We start from the raw sequence: 25,405 nt of genomic DNA, 5'->3' as shown, positions 1-25,405 counted from the left end.
CTACAACGTATAATAGTTAGTAGCTACTACAACGTGTACAAGTTACTGTGTTGTAGCTGCTACAACATAGTAGCTGCTATAACCATAATTAACTTTTATGCTATAACAGTTACGATTTTGTAGGCATTACACAATTATAGTAGCTACGAAATTATAGTAATTGCTATAACATGTGTAGTTGCTACAATTATATAGCAAATTTGCAAAGACTATTACTTTTGATTTGGATATCATAATGAGACAGTATTTTAAAAAAAAGTTTTATTCTGATATTCAAGTTAAAAGTTATGATTTTTGGAAGTTTTTTATACAGTTGTAGCAGCTACATGTTCATAGTAGTTATAGCAATTACGCAACCGTAACTGCTATAATAAGAAAAATAATTGTAGTTGTAGTAGTTATTGTTGGTCCCTTAATGGTCGGCTAGAGTGAGGTGAATAGTCTGCACAATAAAAATGAACAAAATCCTTTCTCGATCTTTATTGCTTGATAGAAATATACACTTGTATAAAAGGAATTAAGAAGTAAACTAAAGACAGAGGAACACAAGGAATTACTTGGTTTGCAATCAGGGAATTGCTAATACAAGAGAGTTGAAAGCTCACTAATGTCTCCTTCGCGCAAAAAGCCTCTTACAACAATCAAATCTCACAATTATAAAGCTAAACTAAATTAGAATCGATTATAAGTGTTCTTTTCTCTTTTTTCAGTGTTATGTAGCTTCTGGGATTATGACTGTATTTATAGCCTTGATCGGAGTGCCTGGAAGGGTTTCAGACGCCTGAACGTGGATAGAATTTTATCCGCTTTGCAACGGATCACACTATGTTGTGTTCCAATAGAATTTTCGATCCGGGCGCTCAAACCAGCTTTGAGTTCCCGAACCAAGTCCAAGCGCTCGGACCAAGTCAACCTGCTTATTGACTTTTTGGTCCGGGCTTCTTTCCAGCTCTGCTCGCTTGGGTCCGGGTCTTCCGCTTCGGCTCCGCTCGTTTAGGTGATTTCGACCATCTAGAATAGGACTCATCCGAGCCCATCTTTCGACCTTCTCGAGCAATCTTTCACTCCGACTTCTCGTCCCTCGGAAACGCTGGGCGCTTCCTTCTCGTCCGCCAACGTACTCTTCCACAATGCCTCGTCCCTTAGATGCACCGAGCCCGTCAACTCTCTCCTGTGTCATCCTTCTCGCTAGCTGCGTCTTTCGCTGAACCTCCTATGCTCCTAAGTGCATGCACACTTAGACACAGGGCATCAAAACATAACAAGACCTAAGTTGACTTAGTTTGATCACATCAAAACTTCCACAAGGTACTTATAGTTATGAAACCGTAAATGTTACAACATGAAAAATAATTATAGTGGTAGCAGCTACGAAACCATTACTGCTATAATTTTATAGAAGGTAATGCATGTATTAGAAGAGAGAGACGATTCATGCATATTGTACTGGAGGGATAAATATGTGATTTTTTTAATTCTGACGGAGCACTGCTACGGGAAAAAATTATTTAAAAAAAATGATGGGGCGTTGCTACATTAAAGTCACACATATATATTTAATTAAAGTACATACCTTACCATACGGATGGTATGCACGACCTATATATATATATAAAAAGAAAAGTTACGTTGCACGATAGGCTTATGTGTCTATCGTGTGCATGTGAGAGGGAAGGGCCACATAGACATCTCCTACGTGGGTCTATTAATTTTAATTCGAACCCAATTTAATTTAAATTTAGCATCCTCATTTGATATTCATAATTCTATACATCCATATTTTATTTATTTATTTAGGATTTTAATATTTTTTTCAGCACTTAATCAATTTTGATGGAGTTGAAATATTAAAAAAAATAAAAAATTATTATTATTATTGACCAAGTAGGTGGGGTAGAGCCCACTTCACTTCTTTATCTAATTCTTGGCTAGTCAGGCACATCCTCTATTTTTTAGCGCAATGTTGATACAATTAGGTGGGGTAGAGCCCACTTCACTCCTTATTTAATTCTTGGCTAGTCAGGTACCTCTATTTTCTAGCGCAATGTTGATACAATGCAAGTACAATGTGGATTAGATGGGTCATGTATAGAGGAGTGACTTCCTATGGAATACAGTGTTTTATAAACCCAAATAGGCATAGGCTATCTACAATGATGGACGAGCTATGGAGCTTAGCTGTCAGCGCACTACCACGAGCGATTTGAGAATTTATCTTTAGTGACTAATGGATAATTTATGTGGAATCGAATCAGTTATAATAGTTATAATGACGGATGAGTTACGGAGGTTGACGATTGTCAGTGCACTACCACAAGAGTAATTTTGGGATTTATGTTGGGTGGTGATGGAAAACTTTTATGGAGGTAAACATGTCATCAAGATTATAAAAAAAAACGGACGGTTAAATTTTAATATTGATTTGGATAAATAATTTGTCTTTTGGCACAGTGTGTGGAGAGAGACTCCGCTGAGAAGAAAATTTTGCATCATTTAAATTTATCGAAGTACTCATTTTTTTTTTTTTATAGTATTATTGGCCAAATTTGCTTCATTGAATCTATTATTTACAGTCAACTGAAACTTTAAATCAACTTCAGTCAATTATTTATCATCAAATATTTACACCAAAAGTGCTTTCATATATATTATTAATTTTTATTTATTCTGTCGATAGGTAATATGATGTTGGCATTTCTGCATCATGAAAATTAACCAGCAAAATACTAGTGACAAAAAGGGCAGAGATGTTGGAGAGCAACTCTCTTAAGGATAAACTCCTGGCAAAGGTCATTTTGCCTCAAAGATTAATCACATGAATAGGTATCAATTCATGCCTGCCTCCTTTTTTGTTCTTGAAAACAAAAATTAAAGTTTGAGTTTCTGAATATTTATTAGTTACCTCAATTAAACATTCCTTTGCAGCAAAATTCCACACTGGATAAGACCTTCTGTACCTGCTAAAGAGCTAACCATGCAAGAGGAGTCACGGAATGACTACCCTGATAGCAGAACAGGCGGCTGATGTATTTGCCAGAGTGTTGTTGTTTGATAAATTAACGAGCTGAAAATAAGAACTTCAGTACTTTTCTTGTTTTCTTCGTCAGTGATGAAGGTAAGCATTTGAGCTCTACAAACCTGCATTTGAGTATCTAACTCTCATCCTATATGTAGTAATATCAGTAGTTTAAGTAGTGTACCCTAACTATCAATACAGTGTTCCCATCTTACGCAGTATCTATGATAGCGTTGATACTTGACCGTGTGTGATCCAATTATGACAGCATACGAGTTAACGAATGGAAGTCCCTGTTTGGGGCATTGGAACTCATGAAGTTTAAGCAAGTGATAGTCTTACATAAGGTTATATTTAAATCTTTAATTAGAAATTCTTCAAATCTAACTGGTTTTTTATAGACTAAACGAGTATTAGTACGCCGTTTGCAACTCCATAAGGCTTCATAATTACTTAAATCATAATAATTCGAGATTTAATTATAATTAGTCTTGAAAAAAACGCAGCATGGGTACTACATACATGTGGAGCTAAGAGCATCTTCAATACAATTTTTTTTTCAAGATATGAGTTGAAAAAACTCAACAAAAAATACTCTAATGAGATTTTTAATTAAGAGGTTTAATTTTTCAAACCTATTTTTTTTCATATCAAACTTAAAATGGAACTATTAATCATTCAAAAAAATAATATTACATGTTTAACTTATTAAAATCATTAAATATTTTATTTAATAATTAAATTATACATTTTTTTAAAATAAATATATTTGATAAATTAAAAAAAATATAAATGACTATAATTAAATTAAAATTTACAAGTTAATTAAATATAAAACAATTAAAAATTACAAATAAATTAAATTAAAGATAAAACTAATTAAAATATTAAATAAAAATTATATAGAGATATTAAAAATAATAATAATAAATAAAGATATATGATATGTAATGTAAAATTAATTATGATAAAAATAATAAATTTTTTATTTTGATATGACATTAATATGACATATTAAAAAATTATGAAAAGATTTAATTATTAGAAATGACCTATATTCAAAATAAGTACAAGATAAAGAACAACCGACAAACCATGCATTAAAGAAAAAAAAATTAGAAATATGAAGTCGGATAAACATATCATAACACATAAGTATTAAGTAGCATGCATCACATCAAATAGAATTCATAAATGGTCATCAGATTATCAAATGGAAAGGTTCACTGACAATGACATCGGCATATAATGGAGAAAACGGCAGTAACCTAATGCCACAAAATCTTATTGCAAAATGCCTCTGATTCTTCTACTCGAAACCATGTTCGTTCCTCAAGCCTCAGCAAACCTGCATTACGATAAAAGAATAATGGTTTAGGTTGTTTCGTGGAATTGTTTTTGTTGATGATTGACAACGTTCAAGGCGTAGTTACATACCCCAATTCTGAAAGCTTCAAGTGAGCTTCTGCATAATCAGCGAAGAAAGCATCCTCATCCTGGGACATAAAATCCAAATTTTTGAAAATATTGGAGAACAGACAAAACGTAAGGAAACTACACGGTAATGTTGTAACAGTTTGACAGATAAGATGAATCATACTGCAGCATATTTTTCGACAAGAGGGCGGAAAACAGGGTCTGATAAGAGAGCCTTGTCAGAAGGCAGCTGAAGAAGGTCTTCCTTCTCTCCACACAGGAGTTCCCTGCCAGTAACAAAATGCAGGTGTCCTCCCAGTTACAAATAGGATTTTTTTTTTACAAGAACAGAAGCTAAGCATTAAGCAGCACAATTGTAACTTACTTGAAGTATGAGTTATCAAAAATGAGGGGATTGGCTGTCCAAGCCCCTTCAAAGCCGGATCTCTCCTTGTGGCACCTTCCCTGCATGAATGGAGACAAGGGTATAGTTTAAGTAAAGATATCAATGGATATGATGACAAGAGATAGAAAACAATGTTACCAATGTGTGACCCCCGGATAGTGCAACAATATCCTGATCGCTGAGACCCATGTGACCAAATACATCCCTAAGGTGATCAGAACCTACAAAAGTTTTAGAGAAAATAAACAATTTTTTCCTGTTGCAACAGATAACTCGTCCTTCAAAACAATAACAAGGAAGACATAACACTATATCCTGAAATGACTCTCAATTGCAAAAAGATGAACTTCTGAAAAATATAATTCAGCAAGATGGAAGTTAAAAATTATAAGGTTGCACTCTCATCTATGTGTCATTTTTTTGGGTGCATTATTTCATGTAATACAAGGAAAAATATAATTTTTGTTACAACAAAAATGATGTTTTGTTAGCTAAAAAATCAAGTATATCTACAACCCAACTGCAAAATATTGTGTAGATAACTTATACACTAGCACTTTATGTAGATAACATACCCTTGGTAGCATCAGGAAGTCGGCCTTCGACTGGTGGCTCTGGCTTGTCCTAAATATTTTTTTTTTTAAAAAAAAGAGAAACTAGTAGTCAACCATATGAATTTGTTTAAAAAAAAGTTTATATAGACAAGTAATGCAATTATACAAAAGATTAACATAACTAAGAAACAATTAAAAAAAATATATCCAAGTTTTAATATGCATGTTAATAAAAGAAGATAGGAGAGCCATAATTGACTTGAGACGAATATTTTATCAATTCATCAAAATTACTTAAAAAAATAAAATATAAGTCAATCACTATGGGAAGGATCCAGGGAATAACTAATTGCATTTGAAGAAGGGCATAACAATAACACGAGTAAGAACTGCATCATGGTGAAGGGGGGAATCAGTTTAATTTTCAAGAGGCATAAGGATGGCAACCTTAACCTGATTAGAAAAAGGTGCAAGGTTGAGATTAAATTTCAAAGTACAAGAGACATGCTTGGAGGACACAGTGACCTTTAAGAGGTCAAGTATAATTTAGCAACTGATTACATGGATACTTAAGAGAAAAAACTAGTTAAGAATCTGAGGCAATGATTCTATGCCCATTTGATGGTGAATCCATAAGAGATATTAACTTTTCTTTGCTTATTTGTAGGTCTCTTCATTGTTTCAACTATTTTTAGTGCACTTCTTGAACTGAAATTTGTTCTTACTTCTCAAATTTAACTATTCAGATTTCATAGCATTGTTCAAAACCTAACTCTTACAAGCCCTATCCTCCAACATCCATTTTATATTTGAATGCTTTCTTAGAGGAAAATGAAACAATTTAAGAGAAAAAGGGGAAGAAAAAAATGACATAGATTATCTGACTTCCATTCTATTTCTTTCATCGCATTTCCTTGTATGACACAGAAAGAACAGAAATAAATAAAATCAGTATATGCTTAAATTTCATTTCCACCATTTTCACCTGATTAGGAAAGGAAAAAAAAAGAATTGGATGGAATAAAATTCCTTATCTCTATTTCAAACAAGAAAGATTGATACTTCTATATCGATCTGTTTCTTTTCACTCCAGTTCAACTAAAAACAGAATTAAAGACTAAACAAGAACCTTTTTTTTATTTCAGAAGTACTAATTTATTTTGAGTTTTAGGTTGATTGCCTGAACCGCAATATAAAGGTCGTAGATTTTTGCAGGTCGAGTCTTTTAAAAGTCTTTGTGTGAAACGGAGATATATATGTTGAAATTATAATTCTTTATATCAAGAAATATTTACTTTATCACACTAACACAAGTCCTATATCAACATCCTGGAAGGGGATCGATCCTCACAGTGGCAGTCTAGATATATTTAATGGGTTGCCTAGGCTTTAGCAAGGTTTGCAGACCAGTAAAGGTGGTGAGCCTGGTCCAGCATGAGCTAAGACTTCTGGCTCGAACACAGGGCGTATGCTGCATCTAACACATAAGCATAAGCCATTCCTGAACCAACCAACGGTCTATACCCAAGACCTAGGTCAGGTTCGAGCCTGACACAAGGCCCTTGCTGCGTTCAGCAAGGATCTGGGAAGGGGCCAGATTGAGCTGGATACGCAGGCTAGCAAGCATCTGCCAACCCCAGCCTCAAAAAGACACTGCATCAGGCCTAGCCTGTTTAAGGCCCAGGTTAAACCACGTCAATTCCACTTAAAATACTTAGCATATGGTTTGACCCAAAAATAGCTCATCTCACCTTGTTCAACCACGAATTTTGAATTAACTAATGGTGAAATACACTAGAGAAACGACAAACATCTGATAGCACATCAAGTCATCAAGGCAAATTACAAAAAAGGGCAAAAAAAAAAAAAGAAAAAAAAAAGACAAATGGAGAGGTGTAAGATCGGGATCTATACCTCCCTCCCTGGATGGAACGGAACCTCAGGTCCTCCGGTGACTTCCACGGCAACGACTCCAGCAAGCTGGCATTAAAACAAAAAATGTAACGAAGTACGATGAAAATAAAATAAAGAAGTTAGATCGTAAAATGAGGAACGCACCTGGTAGAAATCGGCATACGACAAAGTGGGGAACTGCTCCTTGATAGGCTCCAAAAGCCTGACGGCGATGTCGAGCCCATTATTGGCACCGTGGGCAAGTTCCGCCGAGAACCTCATGGTCCCGAACGGTCCCCCAGTCTTCGACACCACATCGTACGTCCCAGCTGAATGCCATCTGAAACAACACCGATCTCAACGTTCCTTTATCAGATCTAACTAAAAACACGAAACCAAGGCGAGATCGGGTTCACTTACGCGAGCCGGAGCATGAGCGGGGCGCAGTTCTTCTCGGCGATGAAGCCGCGCAGCTTCCTCTTGGCCTTAGCGACCGCGGCCTTGTACTCCTCGCTCACTGCCGGATACGATTTCCCCATCTCTGAAGCGGCGACACTGCAGCGTCAACGGAGCGAGAACAATGCGCGAGCAGATCACACGACCTGCTCCTCCGCTCTAAGGTATTTAATATAAGACGAGAGAAGGTTCTAGTAGCGAAATGGTATCCGTTGGATCATTAAAACCGGCGTCCCAATTTCCAGAGTTTGAACGGCAGATGCAGATCGGGCGACGTGGTGGACGGACCATTGAATTAGAAATAAACTTGAAAAGACTAGACTAGCCTTATGTTTAAAAAGTGTTTTAGAAAATATTAGGGGTAGATAAGTCGTTTCAGCAAAAGAAGGTGTGAACAGGTTGTGCTCCCCAAAAGATTCCATCGCGCAAGCGAGGAAAGGAAATTTCCAACGAATAGGACGTAGACACGTGTCGATTAAGGATCATGTCAAACACTGCATTATAATTTCCAACTGCCTTTAGTGTCAGGCCAAATGCCAGTGCTAGAGTCGGCCCAGGCCCAGGCCCAGGCCCAGGCCCGTCTCTGTCTGATTTAAAAGGGAAAAAGAAATTTCCGTTGCCGGGACTCGAACCCGGGTCTTTCGGGTGAGAGCCGAATATCCTAACCAACTAGACTACAACGGATTACATCAAACAGGGAATATTTAAATCTACTTGTAAAATAATAATTGAGTAATAAGTAAAATTCTTCCAAGATGACAAAAGACGAATACGCTCCCCAGCGCACCCGTCCTAAAGCAACACGGAGAAGGTAAATCACAGACGGCTACTAGCCTTTGGAATAATGACAATACCTCGTGCGCTAGCCACTAGATCCATCCGAGGGAACAAGTAAAATTCTTCTAAGAACGTTATAAGAAGAACCCATCTACGTGGTCTCAGTTGATCACACACATTTCAGATAACTGATGACTGATTATAATAGCTGATGGCAGTGATAAAGATGATAATTATGTTCATACAGTGCAAATTGGAACTCACCAAAAGAATCAACCATAGGAAGAGAAAAAGAGTAGGATGCCAACAGATACAAACATTTCACAAAGTTCTTGAGACAACGATTATCATGCTTATAGCAATGGAAAACTAAAATAGCACCTCAAGTTTGTCAACTTTTCATTTGATCGATGCCTTTTTTGGGGTCCGTCATGATTGTCATCCGAGTTTAATTTTGATTACGATATGTATCTATAGGAAAAGACGTGTTTAATAGACTCATCACATAAGCTAGCGTAATCTTCTAAGGTATCTTTCACAAGCTTGTTTGACTTAAAAACTTAAGCATGCGAGTTTAATTGTTAATGTTATGTATTTGTGATGATAAAAGATAATTACTTTTTGATACCCGTTTAATGAGATACTATAATATCATAGAATCTCAAAGGTCCACAAATTGCAGAGAAATATTGAATGTGACATTTATATGGAAAAAAATTATTTCAGTCCTTTTATTTTAATTTTTTAACTATTATTTATTTTTCTAGTAATCATTGACATTGTCATAAGATATTTGATGGTTCATATAAAAATTAATTATATTCTGCATACTACAAATAAAGTGCCAAAAGCTCGAGTGACCAGAAAATAGCAATCGTAACAATCTTTTAATCTTATGGAAGTAGCTTGGATTTTAAGCACAAACACATGAGGATGATCCACTGACTTAGAAAATTATTTTGTTCTCTAGATTTATATTCCTGATATATATAAATAAAATTGATCACTATAAATCTTTCAGAATTTGGGAGCATCTAAATGCATCAGAATGTACTGTTCTGGTACCATGAAGGATAATGTTGATAGAGAAGGAAAGGAGACTTGTTTCTCAGTTTCTGGAATCTTGAATAAGTACAAGAGCGAAAGAAAGACCAGTGTTTGAACGATAAAAGCAGTTTTCCTTCCAAAGATCCATTAATCATCTGAATTTGAGAGCCAAAATCTGAACCTTGATTCACATTTCTGCAAGAGCCAAGAGATGAATCTGCCTCTGGAGAGCCCTCATGAGATGGTATCTGCAATGTCCAAGTTGAAAAGAGCAATTCTACCTAGACCTGTTCAAAATAACTTCTCAAGTTGACACGGTACAAATAGCTTGAAGCTGTTCAAATTGTCTCATTGACTTACCGACTGTGAATTTTAGTCTTTTGTTTCTGAAAAATTGGAAGAATGCGTGAAAATATCGATGTTTTTTTGGCCTTGAAACCATAAAGGAAGGCGCTTAATGGTACTCCTGCCGTATTTGGATCATGTTTGCCTCTAGATATTAATATTTGGAAATTCTCATACAGCTTAGCCAACTGCTTCTCGATTTCAGATTGGACCCCCTTGATTTGATTAAATCCCAACAGAAGGTGGCTTGAAGCCTTATTGCTCATATGTTTCATGCTCATCACCTCACTTTGTAACCTTGCAGCTTCATACGGAGTAAACAATGCTCCCTCAGATGATGAACTTTTGCTCACAACACTAGATATCTCCTCTTGCATATCGTTGAAGGATAAGTACCGCTTCTCCAGTTCCTCTCTCAACAACGTGCTTTGCTCTGACCATAGCAAGAGTTCAGTCTTCAATTCACTCAGTCTTTTGGCAACTGATTCTGACTCAGCATTGTTAGTCTGATTGTTGGTATCAGTAGAATTAGTGCCTTCTGTCTTATTGGCATCCAGTTTATTGATATCAGATTGTAGCTCTGCGTATTTGGCTTTGAGCTTCTCCACATAGTGGTATGTAGTGCTGAATCTCAACCAAAATTCTATGTTTTTGCCGAGAAAATGATCAATATTCTTCCTAGACTCTTCAGAAGGTTGAGTTGTATTCTGTTCATAGATACACTCTACATTAATGCCATTTACAGATGAATCTCTCCCGAGAGTAGATAGAGACATCTCAGAGTTTGAGGATATCAATTCACTGTGACAAGAATCAACAGATGAAGCAACTGTACAAAGACCAAGTCTTGTCTTTAGAGATGCCAATTGCTCTCTCAGCAAGCGGATTTCCTCATCTCTCGATGCAATGACATTCACTAGTTCCCCTATCAAAGCCATCATCTCTCGGATGTAATTTTCATTCTTGTTCTCTACCTCTGAAGCATTTTTGAGTGAAGCAACTTCCTTATTCTGCAGAAAATCTTCAAGAAATTCAACAAGTGGCTGAGTTGCATCAATCTCTACCAAGTCTTCCTTGACATCATGGAATTCAGTTACCTCTACAACCTTGCACTCACGATGTGATTCAATGATACAAGAGGAAGAGGAAGAAGAGGCTTCCTCTTCCTCTGGGAATGAAGCTTCATCGCAACCATTTTCCATGAGTGTAGGAGGCAGAATCTTCTCTGAAATAGCATTAATTACCTCTACATCCTTGCATTCATTATGTGATTCAATGATAGAAGCTTCTTCCTCTGGGAATGAAGCTTCATCGCAAGCATTTTCCGTGAGTGTAGGATGCAGAATCTTCTCTGAAATAGCATTAACGCTGTGACAAGCTTCATTTAACTTCTCACGGAAACTAGATTCTTCATCCTGGATAATTTTCTCAATTGCTTCAACTTTGCTCAATTCATCTTGGGCTTCCTTGAGTCGTTCAGCTAACACATGTGAGTCCTCAGATAGAATCAATTTCTCCTCTTCCAAGTTCTTCACATTTTTATCTAATTCACAGCTAACTGAGACAAATTGATTTATTTGTAAAACCTGTGATGAGAATGTGAGATCTAATTCAGTAACTTTGTTGACAAGGTTATCTATGTGTCGAATAATATCAGCAGTGGAACTTTCAGTGCTTGTCTCAAAGAATTCCTTGATTTTGTCCTGTATATTTTGCAGGCTTAGCTTTGCTTTGTTCAGAGAATCAGCTTCTTCTGCCATGTTTTCAGCAGTGAAGCTTATCTCTGTTGTTTCACTAGCCATCTCTACCTTATCCATCTCAGATTGATCACAATCTCTCTTTAGAGCCTCCAGCTTTTCTTTGGCATTTCTAGTTCTTTCATATTCTAGTTGTACTTGTTCCATTGATGTCTTTCGCTGCTCCTGTAATCTGAATATGACATCTTCGCAGGATTTAATGGTTTTTTCTGTCATTATAACAGGCTCATTGACATCTTTGAGGACTTCACTGCTACTAAACTCATCTCGCCACCAGCACATTTTGTCATACATGTCCATGATTTGCTTCTCAAAGTCCCAATACTTGACTATACCATTCTCATATGAGCTTTTGATGAATTGTTTTTCAGCTTGCAGAAATAGTATTCCTTTATGAAGCATATTTATTTCCTCTTGAGCTTTTACTTGATCAGCCTCAGATTTGGCCCTCACCTCACCTGCCTTTATAGACGATTCACTTCCTCTTCTCTTCTTCATCAAACCATCAACCGTTCTCCTGTTAACTTTACTTGGGTCGATTGGGGTAATTGCTTTCGGAAAATTTTCCTCCTCCTCCTCTAGCATGGCATAATGGACTTGGTCAGGACAATGAGTTGCTATTGTGATGTTGGCCTTCTGTAGTTCTCCGGAGACATGGTCAAATCTTGCAGCCAATGCTCTATATGCTTTATGGGCATCTTCCACAAAGCCTATCAATTCTGGCCTCCTCTTGAAATAGAACTCTGCTTTTTTAGCAAAGGAGTCAGCGTCTGATTCGACTACCTTAAGCATATTTGTCACTGTATACTCCATCTCTGCAGTGAGTACTCTTTGAATTAACAAAAAAGCGAGACAGAGACTAATGTTTGTAACTATAAATGTTTATTGATTTTTATAGAATATCCACTTCAGACACTTTAATAAAAGAATTATAGAGTGGTAACATGAATCAGGTAAAAATCTAGTTGAGCTTTCATTTTGAGCAAATAGACTAATGATCTCTGATGGAGAATCATAGCTCTTGTAATTTACGATAAGAAGCCATTAAACAATGTTCAATAATTCAAATCATATCTTTGGAAAATCTTGCATACAATGGAGTTCAGGACAAAAAGAATCTTGCATATAGTTACAGTGCTTCAAAGAGCTATATGTCTAAGATCAATTTGCCCTATGTATGGGCTGACACCAAAGCAGTAATTTAATAAGGCACTTACATCCTTAAATATAGTCCATAGATTGTCATAAATGAAAAAAGGGCTTCATAATTTTGAAGAGGAAATTTTATACAGAGATTCAATCGGTAACTTGTCGTAAACTGCTTGTTTATGTCTTAGATAAACTATCCATTCAAACAATCGGATCCTTCGTGCCAACCAACACTAACTAATATATCCTCAATAGAATTTATTCGAAAAACATTATTAATGGCCAAAATGATGCTTCTATTACATTACATCAATTTTTTAAAGTGGCACTAGAATTATGTTTCCACCATTGAATATGAAAATTAGTTTCAATATGAAATCAAAATTGCTTTCTTTCAAATCCAGAAATCTTCCAAAAGAGAAAAAATGATACAAATTGGAAACATAGGAATCAAAATCTCGATTCAAAAGGATCATGAAATTTATACAACCAATTCACGGTTCTAATCGGAAAAACAAAAGAAGAGATCATATAGAGAAGAAGAAAAAACAGGGAAACGGTTAGGGGGCAAACCTCGGAGGTTGTTGTCGAGCCATTTTGATTGCTTCGTCCTGATGTTGCTTGCCCACCACCATGAATAGGCACCGCTCTCAGCCTTCTCCAGCATCTCGTGCAATTCTTCCTCCGGCCCTCCCTCCTCTCTCTTTCTCTACTAATCAGGAAAGCGAATCGCAGAGAGAGGAGGAGGCGGAGGCGGAGGTGGGGAAGAACAAGGAAAAAAAATTGTTTTGGAGAGAGAGAGGATTAGGTTTTCCATAGGTCATAGAGATTAAAATAGCTTTAAAAAGAGACTGGTAAAATACGAGCTGGAGTTCCGAAACAAATGGAAGAGGAGGAAGAAGAGGAGGAGGAGGAGCGGACGGCATCTGGCTTAGTTGCCAGAATATACTCTCTGTCTCGAACTAATTGGGAAAGGAAGGAATCGTCGTCGGCGCCGCCAAAAGCGGGGATTTCGTTGCGGAAGCCACACGCCAAATGTCTACCTAACTCGTCTTCCTAATGTGAAGCCAGCCCTCTAAAAGTGCAGAATATGGTCGAGCGCTGCGGTGCTACTGATCCAAATCCAGAGACGACGGCGGCGACCCAACGTCGTAGCCCTAATCGACGACATTTGAGTGCGGTCTTGAAGCTCACACCGGTGGATGGATAACGATTTTCCAGAGAGAGGGCCCGCGGAGTTGATATCATCGACGATGGCCGTGACGATGTGTTCAGCGTGGTGGTCGCCGGCTGATCAGATCGCCAGTCGCTGGTGGAGCGCAAAGCTCTGCTTTCCGCACCGAGCCACCGACGAGGGAAGTGAGACGATGGGAAATTTTCACTTAGCCTTCCGTAGTACTTATATATTTGTTTATATCGGAAATATATTTATTTTAACGTTCTATTCAAATAATTTTTAAAAATTTTTAATTTAATTAAAAATATATAAAATACTTTATATATATATATTTTAATAACTTTGAAGGTTAAAATCACCGGCTATTATAGTTATTTTTCCTACATTAGAATGATTTTAATAAAATTTAAATAGTTTTGATGATAAATAATTTTTTATATAAAAATATTTAGTATTTTAATTTTGTACAAATTAAATTAATTTTACTATATGTCATATTTTAATTATAACAAAAGTGATTATGCTGTCTCCTCATAATTATGTCTATATAATCAATCAAGTGATAAAAAGATAAGGATGAGAGGAATAAGAACTTTTTTTCAAAGATATGCACTTATTGAATTGATCTCCGTTCTGTTGTAATGAATTTGTCATCTCTAGTCAGCTAAGCCGTAAAGATATTATATTTTAATAATTATTAATATAGTTGTTATAATAATTTAAAAATAAATGTATTTTTTAAAATGAAAAATATGATAGAATTATTATTATTATTTTTTGAAAAAAAAAACCTTTAACTACAACATTGACGAGGGTCTCTTATTCCAAATTTCATCACTTCCCTCTCTGTAATTTTGAGTTTTTAATGTACGCTCTAAATTTTTAAATTTATCATTTATATGAATCTAAAAGCGATTAATTAATCAACATAATTTTATACTTAATTATTTTTATTTGAATATGTCATCCTTAAAATCATAATATAATATGAATATATCAAAAACTTATTATTCTTTCTAAATCTAATTATTTAAAAAGAATTATTTTTTAAAGTTTTTAAACCCAATTTACTGTGATACATATAATTTTATCTATTATCTTGGCGTAATGTAAAAGTGAAATTGTTAAACTTCAAGAAAATCATTTATATAAACATTTATAAAATGTTAAATTTATTCCATTGTTGTAACTCTCATTATCCATATGAACCTCCGATTTAATGTTGAGAAATGAGAAATCTTCGAATTTTAGTATGATTGGACTCACCACCACCCCCTCGATATATTTATTAAACAATCAAGACTCAATTCTCTTGTAAAATTTACCTAACGATTAAACTACTGAACGCCATTTCAGAGACACCACGCTTTCTAATTTTCCTTGGTAGACAAAAATCGATGCCCTATCTTAAAATTAATCAAGTTATAACATCTAGATACCTGATACATATATAAAAAAAATCTTCGAATTTTAATTCAAAAAAGTTAAATTGTTTGGTGAAATAATTTTAGTGACTAAAATATCTTTGAAAAGGCAAATACTCATTTAATGTTATAGATAAATTTATTCTTAAATCCTAAAAAAGGAAAATTAATTAATCTCTATTCAAGTTGTTCATATTTTATTAAAATATGTAGTGAAGCAGCTCAAAACTGAAATTGACATAATTATTATTTTTAAATATGTAGCCAGGAATCAGAAATTGAGTTGGAAGTGGCTTATACTTAATGAAGTGGACTGAGCTTTGAATAAGAAAGGAGTGGATTTTAATGGGCTAAATAAAAAAATTTAGATAGGTAATAATTTTTTTTGTTTTTTGAACTGGGCTTTACAGGACGGCCCTAAGCAAGATCCGTCTGTCTGCCCCACAATCCGCAACCGGCACATTTAAATGGCTGATTTACACCGAGAAATTTATCGTAAAATGAATAAGAAAACAAAATGTGCAAGAACTATATAATTATAAGGATGCAAGTAATTTAGCATGTTGGGGTTGGGGTTGGGGTTGGTGTGGCTCAATGAAAAGCTTTAAAGGTCTTCAACAAGCTGGTTTCAATGTGATCACAATCTGCCGACCAGACGATGAGCATAGTAAGAAATTTCCCCAGGGAAAACAGGAAAAAGGAAAGGTAATTTCAAAGTAATATCATTTAGTAACTTTACCTTTGTTTTCTCATTTGTACCGATATAGTCGCATAGTCTTTTGCCTCTAACAAGTTCTTTCCCTGCCCACCATAGCTGCATTTGCTGATGAACCTCACAATCTAGTTTGATATTAAAATATATCACAAATAGTTAGCAGGTAGTGTGAGCTTTTTCGACATCTGTGTGAAACAACATATAAGAAAACTATGCTAAATTCAGGTTAGAAAGCTGAGACATGGAAAATTAAGGTTGCCCAGTTTGAGCATTTGTGAAGATTTTAAGGAGAAATTCAGCAAGACTTGCATGAAGATGGTTAGTTCGTTGTATTAACAGTTGTTTGTAAAAATTTGAGTAACTAAACATCACAAAAGAAGTTAAGAAAGAGCTAAACTTTAGAATTAGAACGAAGCACAATCGTGGATGAAATTTTATTTGTGTAAGCTAAACGTATGGGCATTTGCCCAAATGGCATGGTGTGTTAAAATTTGATTAGAAAACTACTCTAAATGTGGAAGGTGATCATATTAACCAAGAACTGAAACTAACTATCTCAATAATTGGATTACTGATGTGGAGTTTCTTCAAATTGCGAAGTTCAACTGTTCTCGGATCATTGTACTTTCAGCACTTAACTAATACTTTAGGCTAGTTTCGGATTGCATCAGTGATAGCAAGTGTAAAACTTCTTTGGATAGCATGAATCATTTGATAACATTTATATTTTTGCGATATAGAATGTTTGACTCTCTACAGCAATCACGGGATTTTCACTTCTAAAGACTACAACATGCTTTCATACTTAATCAAACAATTCCAAGAAAATCATATGTACTCATGAATCTTAATGAATCTTTCACTTCTTTCAATCCTAACCAACCAAATCGCTAATCTGTTAATAACAGTTGAAACTAAAAAGGTGCAATTAGGATCAGAATTCAAGTTGAAACAAATATTCTTAATCTTGCCTTGGACAAACTTAGTTACAGAACAAATGGAGTGCTGCTGATCCTGTAGCAGGTGCCTTGTGATACCATGAATTGTACCAAGCATGTTGTTTCAGGAGAAAGCTTAACATACAAAGAATTTTGAGAAGGCTAGTGGAAACAAATTTTGTGAAGAAAAGGTGCTTACATTTTATGAGTTATTTATGTATACAATTCTATAGGCAGGTATTTCAATAGAGTTATTTATGTATACATTTCTATAGGTGGGTATTTCAATGACCGATAAATTATGCAATCGGATACGTTAATTGTGTAGAGTTGAAGATTTAATGGATACAACAAGACCTAATAAAACTCTTTAAAGTAATTACAATTGAGATAGAAATATCAACATCACCATCACAATAAAACCTCTATGCATGGCTTCAAAATGAGGTTCTCCAAATTAATCTTAGTTTATTTTTCAAGGTTAGAGAAAAGAACTAAAGAATATAACAAGGGTAGCTAGATCAAAGTGTGTATGGTCAACTCCAATAACATAACATCTATGCTTAAGTGAGTTAAAACCTACCTCTGCTGACTAAAAACAAAGTGATAAGTTCCTTAGCCGAAAATAATGCTAACTAGTATTATAGCTTACCTGCTTGCACCAATCAGAGACATTAAGTGAACCCACAAGCATAATGTTTACCAAATTAGGCAATGCTTGTAACAATATAATAATGTTAGTACATAATTTTCTAAAGAATCCAATTATCCAAATAGAAATAACATATCAACAGATTATGAAAGGAAAAAAAAATTCTTCTCTTTTTGTGCAACAAACCCATTAACAACAATACTTTTTTAAGATTAAAAAAAAATGCATCATGGAAACAACAAATGATACCAGGAGGCTGTGGTAGATCACAATCAAGGAAACCCTTTGACTGAACAATCTTGATTTCTTTCTCTATGTTCTTAACATGGGCGCGCAGGGCATGAGGTGATAAGAACCTGTTGTGCTCAACTTGATCCTGCAGCAATGTTTAAAAGCACGTATCAGTTCAAATAGTCAGTTTCTGGATTTTGTTGCACATTTTTCTTCATAGAGAAGCTATAAACTTCTATGCATCTGGACTATATCTAACCTTTGAAACATAAGTCTCTGCTTCCGATAAAGATCTCTCCAGGGCAAGAGCTGGGTCAGAAGAACTGTCTGAAACAAAATAAGAAGCTATGTAAGTAAATTCTTAGTATAGTTTATGGAAATATGGATACAATTTTGAATTTTTAATGATTCATTATGTTGCAGAAAAGATCCATTTGATAGGTTACGGAGGATTGTGATTAGGGCTATTAAGAATTTTTCCCTTTTGGTATGCTGCAGAACAGAAACACAAGAAGAAAGCTTCTCTAGTTACATAAAACGATTTAGGGTACCAAAGATTCACCTGAGAATGAAGGGTCGGAAAGCAGGCGTTGCCGGAGGAGAAGTGAGAGGGATTGGATGTGAGACTGCAGGGCGTGGATGCCCAGGATGACGTCGGCCACCTCATCGATGGCCGAAGTGGAGATGCAGTGGTAGAGGAACTGCTGCTCCTCCAACGTCGCCGCCTTGACGTGCACCACCACCATCGCTTCTCGAATGTTGCCCCTTCGACGCTGTCATCTCTCTCCCTGCGGCGATTATGTTAAAAAAGTACAAAAACAAATTAATCATTTTATGTATTATCATTTAGATTAATTTTGGAAATGGCCCAATATTTATTTATTTTTAAAAAATACTTTAAAATGTTTTATTTTGTAATTAAAATATTCATTATTTAAAATTAAAATATTAATATATTTTTATCCCAAAGTAATAAAGAGAAAGTTTAATTAATAATAATAAAATAAAATTTATTTAAATATAAATAATAAACTTATATAATTCATCCTATTTAATGGGATAAAATTTTATAATTATTATGATTGTTGTTGCATGTTAAAAAAAAATAAATAATGACCCTTAGAATTGAATTAAATGGGAACTTAACTCAACAATACTTATACTCATCTTATTGAATAGGCATGATGGCCTTGGGTTGGGTGCGGTGGAGACATTAGGGATAAATGATTTCATCTTGATTGCAGTAGATGATGACCTCAATAATTAGATTGACGAGGGGGATCTTAGTCAACTGGAGGATGATATCAATAGGCTCATTAACTAACAAATAAAATATTTATATTTGAAGTAAACCAACTGGATACTCGACTAGTTAAGTTGAATCGGTTAGACATTCAATTCAATTTGAGTCTCTTAAATGAGTTAGAGATAGAGAAAAGTTAAAATGATGACCCTCTTTGATTTTCATTTGTAAGCATTTGTTGCTACTTATTGCCTATCATCCTCATTGATCACACTTAACTTTGTTGATTTCGCCGACCTCGTCCAACATCCTCATCGCACACCATTATCGATCAATTCATCTAAATTCATAGAAATGATATTTCCGTGACTTTAATATCTGCAACTATGAATGAATTTAACTACACGATTATTATAAATCTCTAATGAAACATATTCATCTAAATTAATTAAAGGGAAAAATATAAAATTTTCATGTATGAAAACGTAAGAATGTTAATTACATTTCATTTTGTTATTCAAATCTTGAATTCATCAAACTAAACTAGACTAAATTAAATTAATAAAAGAATAAATGAAATCAATAATTAATTTTGGTTCAATTTTAATGTTTAATAATGAACATCCCTATCAAAAACATAATTAATTAATTCCAAATATCGCCCATGGAATCACCATTGGAATAACAGATAAGTATATAATATAAGGAATTTTGAAACTTGCACTTTATTTTCACTTTCAAAATCGATCAACTTCACTTTCAAAATCATAAAATCATCCTTAAACATAAAATCGATCAACAATTTACTTCCTCACCTTGCATATTTTCAAACATGTGATTAAAATTTAAACGAGAACTTTGATTCTAGCTAGTCGAGATGTGTCACAAGGAAATATCTTACATAAAAGTAAAAATTGGCACCAATAAATTCTTAACTTAGTTACAATAAATTAGATTTGAGGAGGCCCACTGGCACATATGGTCTATATCGGTGCTAAATAATTAGAATCTAGTCCACTAGAATATTTTTTTTAAAATAATTTTTAAGATCATTATTAAGAATATCTAAGTAATATCATATTTTATGAGTTAATTATATAATTTTTCATATATTTTTATATTTAATTTTTAAAAATTATCTTTATATATTAATTGATCCTATCTGAGAGTCGAGGCGTTGGACGTTGGGGGTGTGGCGCTCACGTTGACTGGATGTGGACTTCGAACGACTGAGACCTGCAACCACAAAATGTCAGTGCCGAGCCAGGGAGGGGTTCCCCGGCGTTGGCCCTCCGACGCTCAAGTCAGATCTTCGGCGAAAGCAATAAGGAAGTGAAGAGAAACGAAAGTGGCAGAGTAACAGTAGCTACAGTAGAATCCAACATACCTCTGTCGAAGCTTGGGGTCTCTTATATAGGGCTCCCGAGAACGTGCGTGCATGCTTCTCGAGACATGCACGCATCTCAAAGATTTCCCTGATAAGACGTGTCAGAAAAGTGTTCCTGATACCATGCCTCAACAACCCGAGCATATCCCGACAAGACAGTGGAAGCTTCTCTCGTACGATTCTCTGCCTGACCATACCGTCCACCATGCTGTCTGTCGGTGGCATGAGTCTCTAAGAGGATAGCGATCAATCCTTGTTTTGTCAGTTATTGGGCCGAGCGGGATGACCACTCGGCCAGCCTTCCTCAGGCTAGCTGCTGCTTTGCCCTTCGGTCGAGTGGTGTATCCGCTCGGCCCACATCCACTGTTCGCACCGAGCGAGCTGTTCGCTTGGCCTATGCTTTGTTGGTACAGAATTCTGAGCGTCGGAAGCTCAATTCGGTGGGCGAGCTATGATACTATCAGGTCAGGTCTTCCGATCGGGCAAGTGAGTTGCCCCCAAGCGGACGATGGTATGAGGGCATTGACTGCCTTGACTGCCTTGACTCTGACCTTCCACGTGGCCATGACCCCCTCCGAGGCGGGGGCTCCATCTTACCACCGGATCACGTACCTTCCCCTCAAGTCTAATCGAAAGAGGTTGCAAGTCCGACTGACTAGACAATTGGGTTTGGGAATCGGCAAGACGATCGACCGTAATATTAGTTAGCTCAGAGTGTCATCCGGCCCGAGGGCTTACTCTTAAGGCCGATCAATGCCCCACGTATTCATACTTAAGAGAATTCTTCATCCGCACCCCTAGGCCGAGAGCAGTCAAAGCTGGCGTCATCCAAATCTCCTTGGAATTCATGCAAATCACCTCATTAAAGTCGAGCACACGCCCACGCCTGATAATGGCGCCCCTTAAATGTCGCCCTGTGGGAGTGTGCCACATGTCGCCGCTGCAGTCACCGCACGCCCGAGGCGACAGCTGTTGATGTGACGCTTGGCGGTTTGAATTCAACGGCCGGATTTGTGCTTCGGTCGCCGAGACCTAGATCCGACGGCTCTAGTCGACCGAGTCCTATCTTTATAAAGTTGCGGCACCGCCTCCTTTTTTCACCTTGCGTCTCCTTCTTCCTCGAGAGCTGCCGGTGACCCTGTGCCAGAGCTCTGGCTACTCCCCATCTTCTCCCCCGGTGACTCCTCCTTTCTGTAAGCCTCCTCGAACTCCCCTGTCATTGGTCTTTCGTAGTCCTGCCCTTCTTGTCCCACGCCTAAGCCCGACGTCTGCTGTGTTTTTCTATCCCAACTCCTTTTTCCTCGACCTCTATATCCTTCTTTATTTTCCGGCAATGGCCAATTCACCGTTGGCGGACCCTGCTCCCGGACTCTGGTATACCACAATGGAGACCAGGTTCGATGTGGGTGACGCTGCGGGCCTTATAAATGCCTTTGACATTCCCTCCGACCACGAGATAATTATGGCCTCTCCATCCGATCGACCGAACGACCCGCCAGACGGCACAATCTGTCTGTTCAGAGACCAGTTTTTGGTCGGACTCCGATTTCCCATCCACCCATTTATACTCGAAGTTTGAAATTACTTCTGTGTCCCCCTCCCATAGCTCGTCCCTAACTTCTTCTGTCTTCTATGCGGTGTTGTCGTGCTGTTCCGGCTGCACGACATCCCACTAACTCCTCGAGTCTTTCATTATTTTTATTATCCCAAGCAATTCTAGCTGGGAACCTATCTCTTTCAGTCACGGATCGATCTGGTATTCTTTGATAAGATGTCCACTTTGTTGGTGCAATCGACCTAGGTTTTGATCGGTACGATCATAGTTTTGATGTGTGTGTCAAAGAGTTTAAGTTAGGTTCACCCTTGTATTTGATATGTGTATTTGAGTTGTGCAGGTTTGCAGGATACACATACGACTCAGGTTGATGGCTTTGGGTCCGGTGAAGGATGAAGCATCTGAGGGACCGTGGACAAGGCAGCGAGGACAAGGGCCGAGGGAAGCGACTTCGAGGCATACGCGAAAGATGGCATTGGGGACGAGCCACGGGCTTGAATGCATTCGAGGGATGAGAGCCAAAGGAAATAGGCTTGAAGGCAAGAGGTTAAAGCTGTAAAGGAAGCGTCAAATGAGTCGTAAGGGTGAGGGTACGAGTGCATGAGAAATTGTACTCGGAGTAAAATCCTAGTTTTAGGGTTTTACTGTAGCAGTACTGTAGTGTTACTGTAGCAGTCGACTGCATATTTTAGCAGTCGACTGGTGCAGTCGACTGGGTGCGAACAGAATAGTTCTGTTCGTTTGGTCAGTGTGGATCAGTCGATTGCATGTTTTAGTAGTTGACTGTACCAGTCGACTGCATGTTTTAGCAGTCGATTGGTAAATGACCATTGGCATACTGTTGGTGCTGCGAAGTAGCCGTTGGCTACCTCCAACGGTAACACCAGTGGACTGATGGTTTTTCCAGTCGACTGGTGCTGAGATGAGTTGATATGATGATCAACTCTCTCCTCTTATTTATAGGAAGCTTTGGGACTTGAAGGAGGTTACTCATGCTTGTTGAATAACTCCTTAGCAATTGTCCAAAGCTTCCAAGCTATTCTCTTCCTCCTAATCTAAGTCTTCATCTTGTAAGAGGAAGAGAGCTTTGTGAGAGGTTGTACTCCACCGAGAAGGAGTAAGAGCTAGCCGGAGATTATCGGGGATTGATCCACCGAAGGATCAAGGATTCGTCCACCTCAAGAACACGCCGTGGAGTAGGAGCAAGCAATCTCCGAACCACGTAAAGGATTTGTGTTAGCATTTGTGCTTTCTTGCTTGTTCTTATTGTTTTTGTTTAGTATATTCCGCTACGCACTAACACCTTATAGAGAAGAAAGTAAATTTGGGGTGACCTAGCTATCCAACTCCCCTTCAAACCGGCCACCGATCTCCCTACAAGTGGTATCAGAGCGAGGACGCCCTTCAACGGACTAATCGTCGAGAAGAGCACTTAATCAAAATGGTCGGCTCAAACATTTATCCACCCAAATTCGAAGGGGACTTCTCTTGGTGGAGGAAGAGAATGGAGGTATTTTTCGAAACCGATTTTGACATAATGCTAATCAAGGAAAATGATTTTGAAATGCCTAGGGATCAAGACAATAAGATACTTGAGAAAACAAGGTGGAGCAAGAAGCAAAGGGAAGAACATTTAGTGAATTCTAAAGTCATACATCATCTACACAATGTTCTTCCCCAACAAGAAATAACAAGGGTTGGAACCTACTCAAGCGCCAAGGAGTTATGGGAAAAGCTAGTGGAGCTTCATGAAGGGACATAGGAAGCGAAATTGGCAAGAAGAGACCTCCTTCGAACTCAACTCAACAATATCAAGCTTGAGAAAGGAGAAAAGGTATCAATTTTATATTCTAGAATTAAGGAAATTATTAATGGACTAACAAGTGTAGGTGAGACATTTTCAAATCGAGACATGATGATGAAAGCCCTAAATACTTTCCCAAGAACCACAACTTGGAGCTCCATTGTAGATTCATACTACATATCAAAGGACCTAGAGAAATCCTCTCTAGATGAACTCTTCTCAACAATGGAGCTTCACGAAACAAGAGTTGAAGAGTTAGATGGAGAAGCTCATAGATCAAGAGGAGTAGCTCTTGTGGCAAACAAGGGAAAGGGAAAGAAGAAGAAATCTTCATCTCCACCATCCTTCGACTCCGAAGAATCAAGCGCCTCAATGGATAGCGATCAAGAGGCGTATATGGTAAGGAAAATGAGGACATTTAAAAAGTTTTCAACTAACAAATCTCATGCTAGGAAAAGCTCAAGAAGCAAAAGTAGAACAAGAAGGGTCATTTGCTATAACTGTCAAGGAGAAGGACACATAAGAGATGATTGTCCTCTCTTGAAGAAGAAGGAAGGGAAGAAGGAGGAGAAGAAGACAAAAGAAAAAGGAAAGAAGACTCAAAACCTAAAAGCAACATGGGATGATCCATCATCATCATCGGAGGAAGAAGAGCACAATGTAGTCAATTTTTCTCTAATGGGAATTGATGATGTAGCCTCCACCTCATCTGAAAATGAAGAGGGAAAGAGCTCAAGTGAAGACGAAGAAGGGAGCTCAAGTGAAGGGGGAGGTTAAACATCGGATTCGGACGTCTCGGTAAGTGAGGTACATAATCTTCCTCCTCATGTCTTAATTAAAATTATTTCAAGCACAAATGATGATTTGTTTAAGGCAAAAAGAAAGAACAAATCCTTGAAAAATGATATTTGCATGCTTAAGGAAAAATTAGAATCTATGACTATTAAGGATAATGATATGCATGCTTCTTCTACAAATTCAAATGATTCATGTTTAGAAGAAGAAAATAAGGCTTTAAGGGAAAAGGTAGAATACCTTACCAATGCCCTTAGCAAATTTGAAATTGGCTCTAAAACCCTAAGCATGATTAGGAGCCAAAGGGCAAGTTTTAAGAAAAATTGGTTAGGATACAAGGAACTCAATAATGAAAAGATCTACCATTGTCTACTTGCTAGGGGCCAATCAAAAACTAAGACTATAGATAGAAAATGGATCCCCAAGGAATATTTGGTTAACCCAATTAGAAAGAATTTCTATTGGGTGCCAAAATCAATCCTCAAGGGTTAGAGGATTTTAGGTTAGTCAACCATTAAAATCATAGTTCAAATCCTTGAAAAATGGTTGACTTGAGACCTTAAGGGGGAGCACTTAACCTTGATAGAAATTCATGATCAAGGGGGCTAAGTAGAAGTTATCTTCATCTCATAATGATTTGCATTATTTTCTAACCTTAAATGTGAGAT

The 25,405-nt window shown here is 36.9% G+C and overlaps 3 protein-coding genes and 1 non-coding gene across 5 annotated transcripts; all 4 read right to left on the bottom strand.

The window, feature by feature from the left end:
* Positions 1–4,198: 4,198 nt before the first annotated feature.
* LOC121988513 (L-ascorbate peroxidase, cytosolic-like) lies at positions 4,199–7,912 on the bottom strand. The gene is made up of 9 exons (XM_042541967.1): positions 7,706–7,912; positions 7,451–7,625; positions 7,307–7,372; positions 5,414–5,462; positions 4,977–5,059; positions 4,818–4,897; positions 4,617–4,719; positions 4,454–4,512; positions 4,199–4,364 (listed from the first exon to the last, which is right to left on the bottom strand). The coding sequence occupies exons 1-9, from the start codon at positions 7,822–7,824 to the stop codon at positions 4,349–4,351; spliced, it is 750 nt and encodes a 249-aa protein (XP_042397901.1). The 5' UTR covers positions 7,825–7,912; the 3' UTR covers positions 4,199–4,348.
* A 440-nt stretch (positions 7,913–8,352) lies between these two features.
* On the bottom strand, positions 8,353–8,425 carry TRNAE-CUC. The gene has a single exon. It is a non-coding gene; the product is annotated as a tRNA-Glu (tRNA).
* A 981-nt stretch (positions 8,426–9,406) lies between these two features.
* On the bottom strand, positions 9,407–14,183 carry LOC121988512 (protein NETWORKED 2D-like). The gene is made up of 3 exons (XM_042541966.1): positions 13,390–14,183; positions 9,926–12,482; positions 9,407–9,852 (listed from the first exon to the last, which is right to left on the bottom strand). The coding sequence occupies exons 1-3, from the start codon at positions 13,481–13,483 to the stop codon at positions 9,843–9,845; spliced, it is 2,661 nt and encodes an 886-aa protein (XP_042397900.1). The 5' UTR covers positions 13,484–14,183; the 3' UTR covers positions 9,407–9,842.
* A 1,570-nt stretch (positions 14,184–15,753) lies between these two features.
* On the bottom strand, positions 15,754–18,767 carry LOC121988511 (cilia- and flagella-associated protein 298-like). Of its 2 annotated transcripts, XM_042541965.1 has the most exons (5): positions 18,516–18,767; positions 18,213–18,280; positions 17,972–18,098; positions 16,157–16,257; positions 15,754–16,061 (listed from the first exon to the last, which is right to left on the bottom strand). In XM_042541965.1, exons 1-5 carry the CDS (start codon positions 18,697–18,699, stop codon positions 16,032–16,034), a joined length of 510 nt encoding a protein of 169 aa, XP_042397899.1. In that variant the 5' UTR covers positions 18,700–18,767; the 3' UTR covers positions 15,754–16,031. The 2 variants fall into 2 exon arrangements, 1 of the variants encoding a protein (XP_042397899.1); XR_006114037.1 differs by having other exon boundaries at positions 16,157–18,098.
* Between the last annotated feature and the right edge of the window lie 6,638 nt (positions 18,768–25,405).

This window comes from Zingiber officinale, chromosome 6B (assembly GCF_018446385.1).
Source record: "Zingiber officinale cultivar Zhangliang chromosome 6B, Zo_v1.1, whole genome shotgun sequence".
Lineage (NCBI taxonomy): Eukaryota > Viridiplantae > Streptophyta > Magnoliopsida > Zingiberales > Zingiberaceae > Zingiber > Zingiber officinale.
Note: the sequence above shows the minus strand (reverse complement) of the source record. Positions and strands in the feature narration are given on the sequence as shown.

What these genes read in the sequence shown, in the direction of transcription:
- LOC121988513 (XM_042541967.1), bottom strand. Translation starts at nt 7,824, where the DNA reads ATGGGGAAATCGTATCCGGCAGTGAGCGAGGAGTACAAGGCCGCGGTC. An exon ending in ACTTCCTGATGCTACCAAGG is followed by an intron (nt 5,060 to 5,413) that starts GTATGTTATCTA and finishes AAACTTTTGTAG; the next exon opens with GTTCTGATCACCTTAGGGAT. An exon ending in TTGTCGAAAAATATGCTGCA is followed by an intron (nt 4,513 to 4,616) that starts GTATGATTCATC and finishes TTTATGTCCCAG; the next exon opens with GATGAGGATGCTTTCTTCGC.
- LOC121988512 (XM_042541966.1), bottom strand. Translation starts at nt 13,483, where the DNA reads ATGCTGGAGAAGGCTGAGAGCGGTGCCTATTCATGGTGGTGGGCAAGC. An exon ending in GCTCGACAACAACCTCCGAG is followed by an intron (nt 12,483 to 13,389) that starts GTTTGCCCCCTA and finishes TACTCACTGCAG; the next exon opens with AGATGGAGTATACAGTGACA.
- LOC121988511 (XM_042541965.1), bottom strand. Translation starts at nt 18,699, where the DNA reads ATGGTGGTGGTGCACGTCAAGGCGGCGACGTTGGAGGAGCAGCAGTTC. An exon ending in TTCCGACCCTTCATTCTCAG is followed by an intron (nt 18,281 to 18,515) that starts GTGAATCTTTGG and finishes ATTTTGTTTCAG; the next exon opens with ACAGTTCTTCTGACCCAGCT. An exon ending in CAGAGACTTATGTTTCAAAG is followed by an intron (nt 18,099 to 18,212) that starts GTTAGATATAGT and finishes ACATTGCTGCAG; the next exon opens with GATCAAGTTGAGCACAACAG.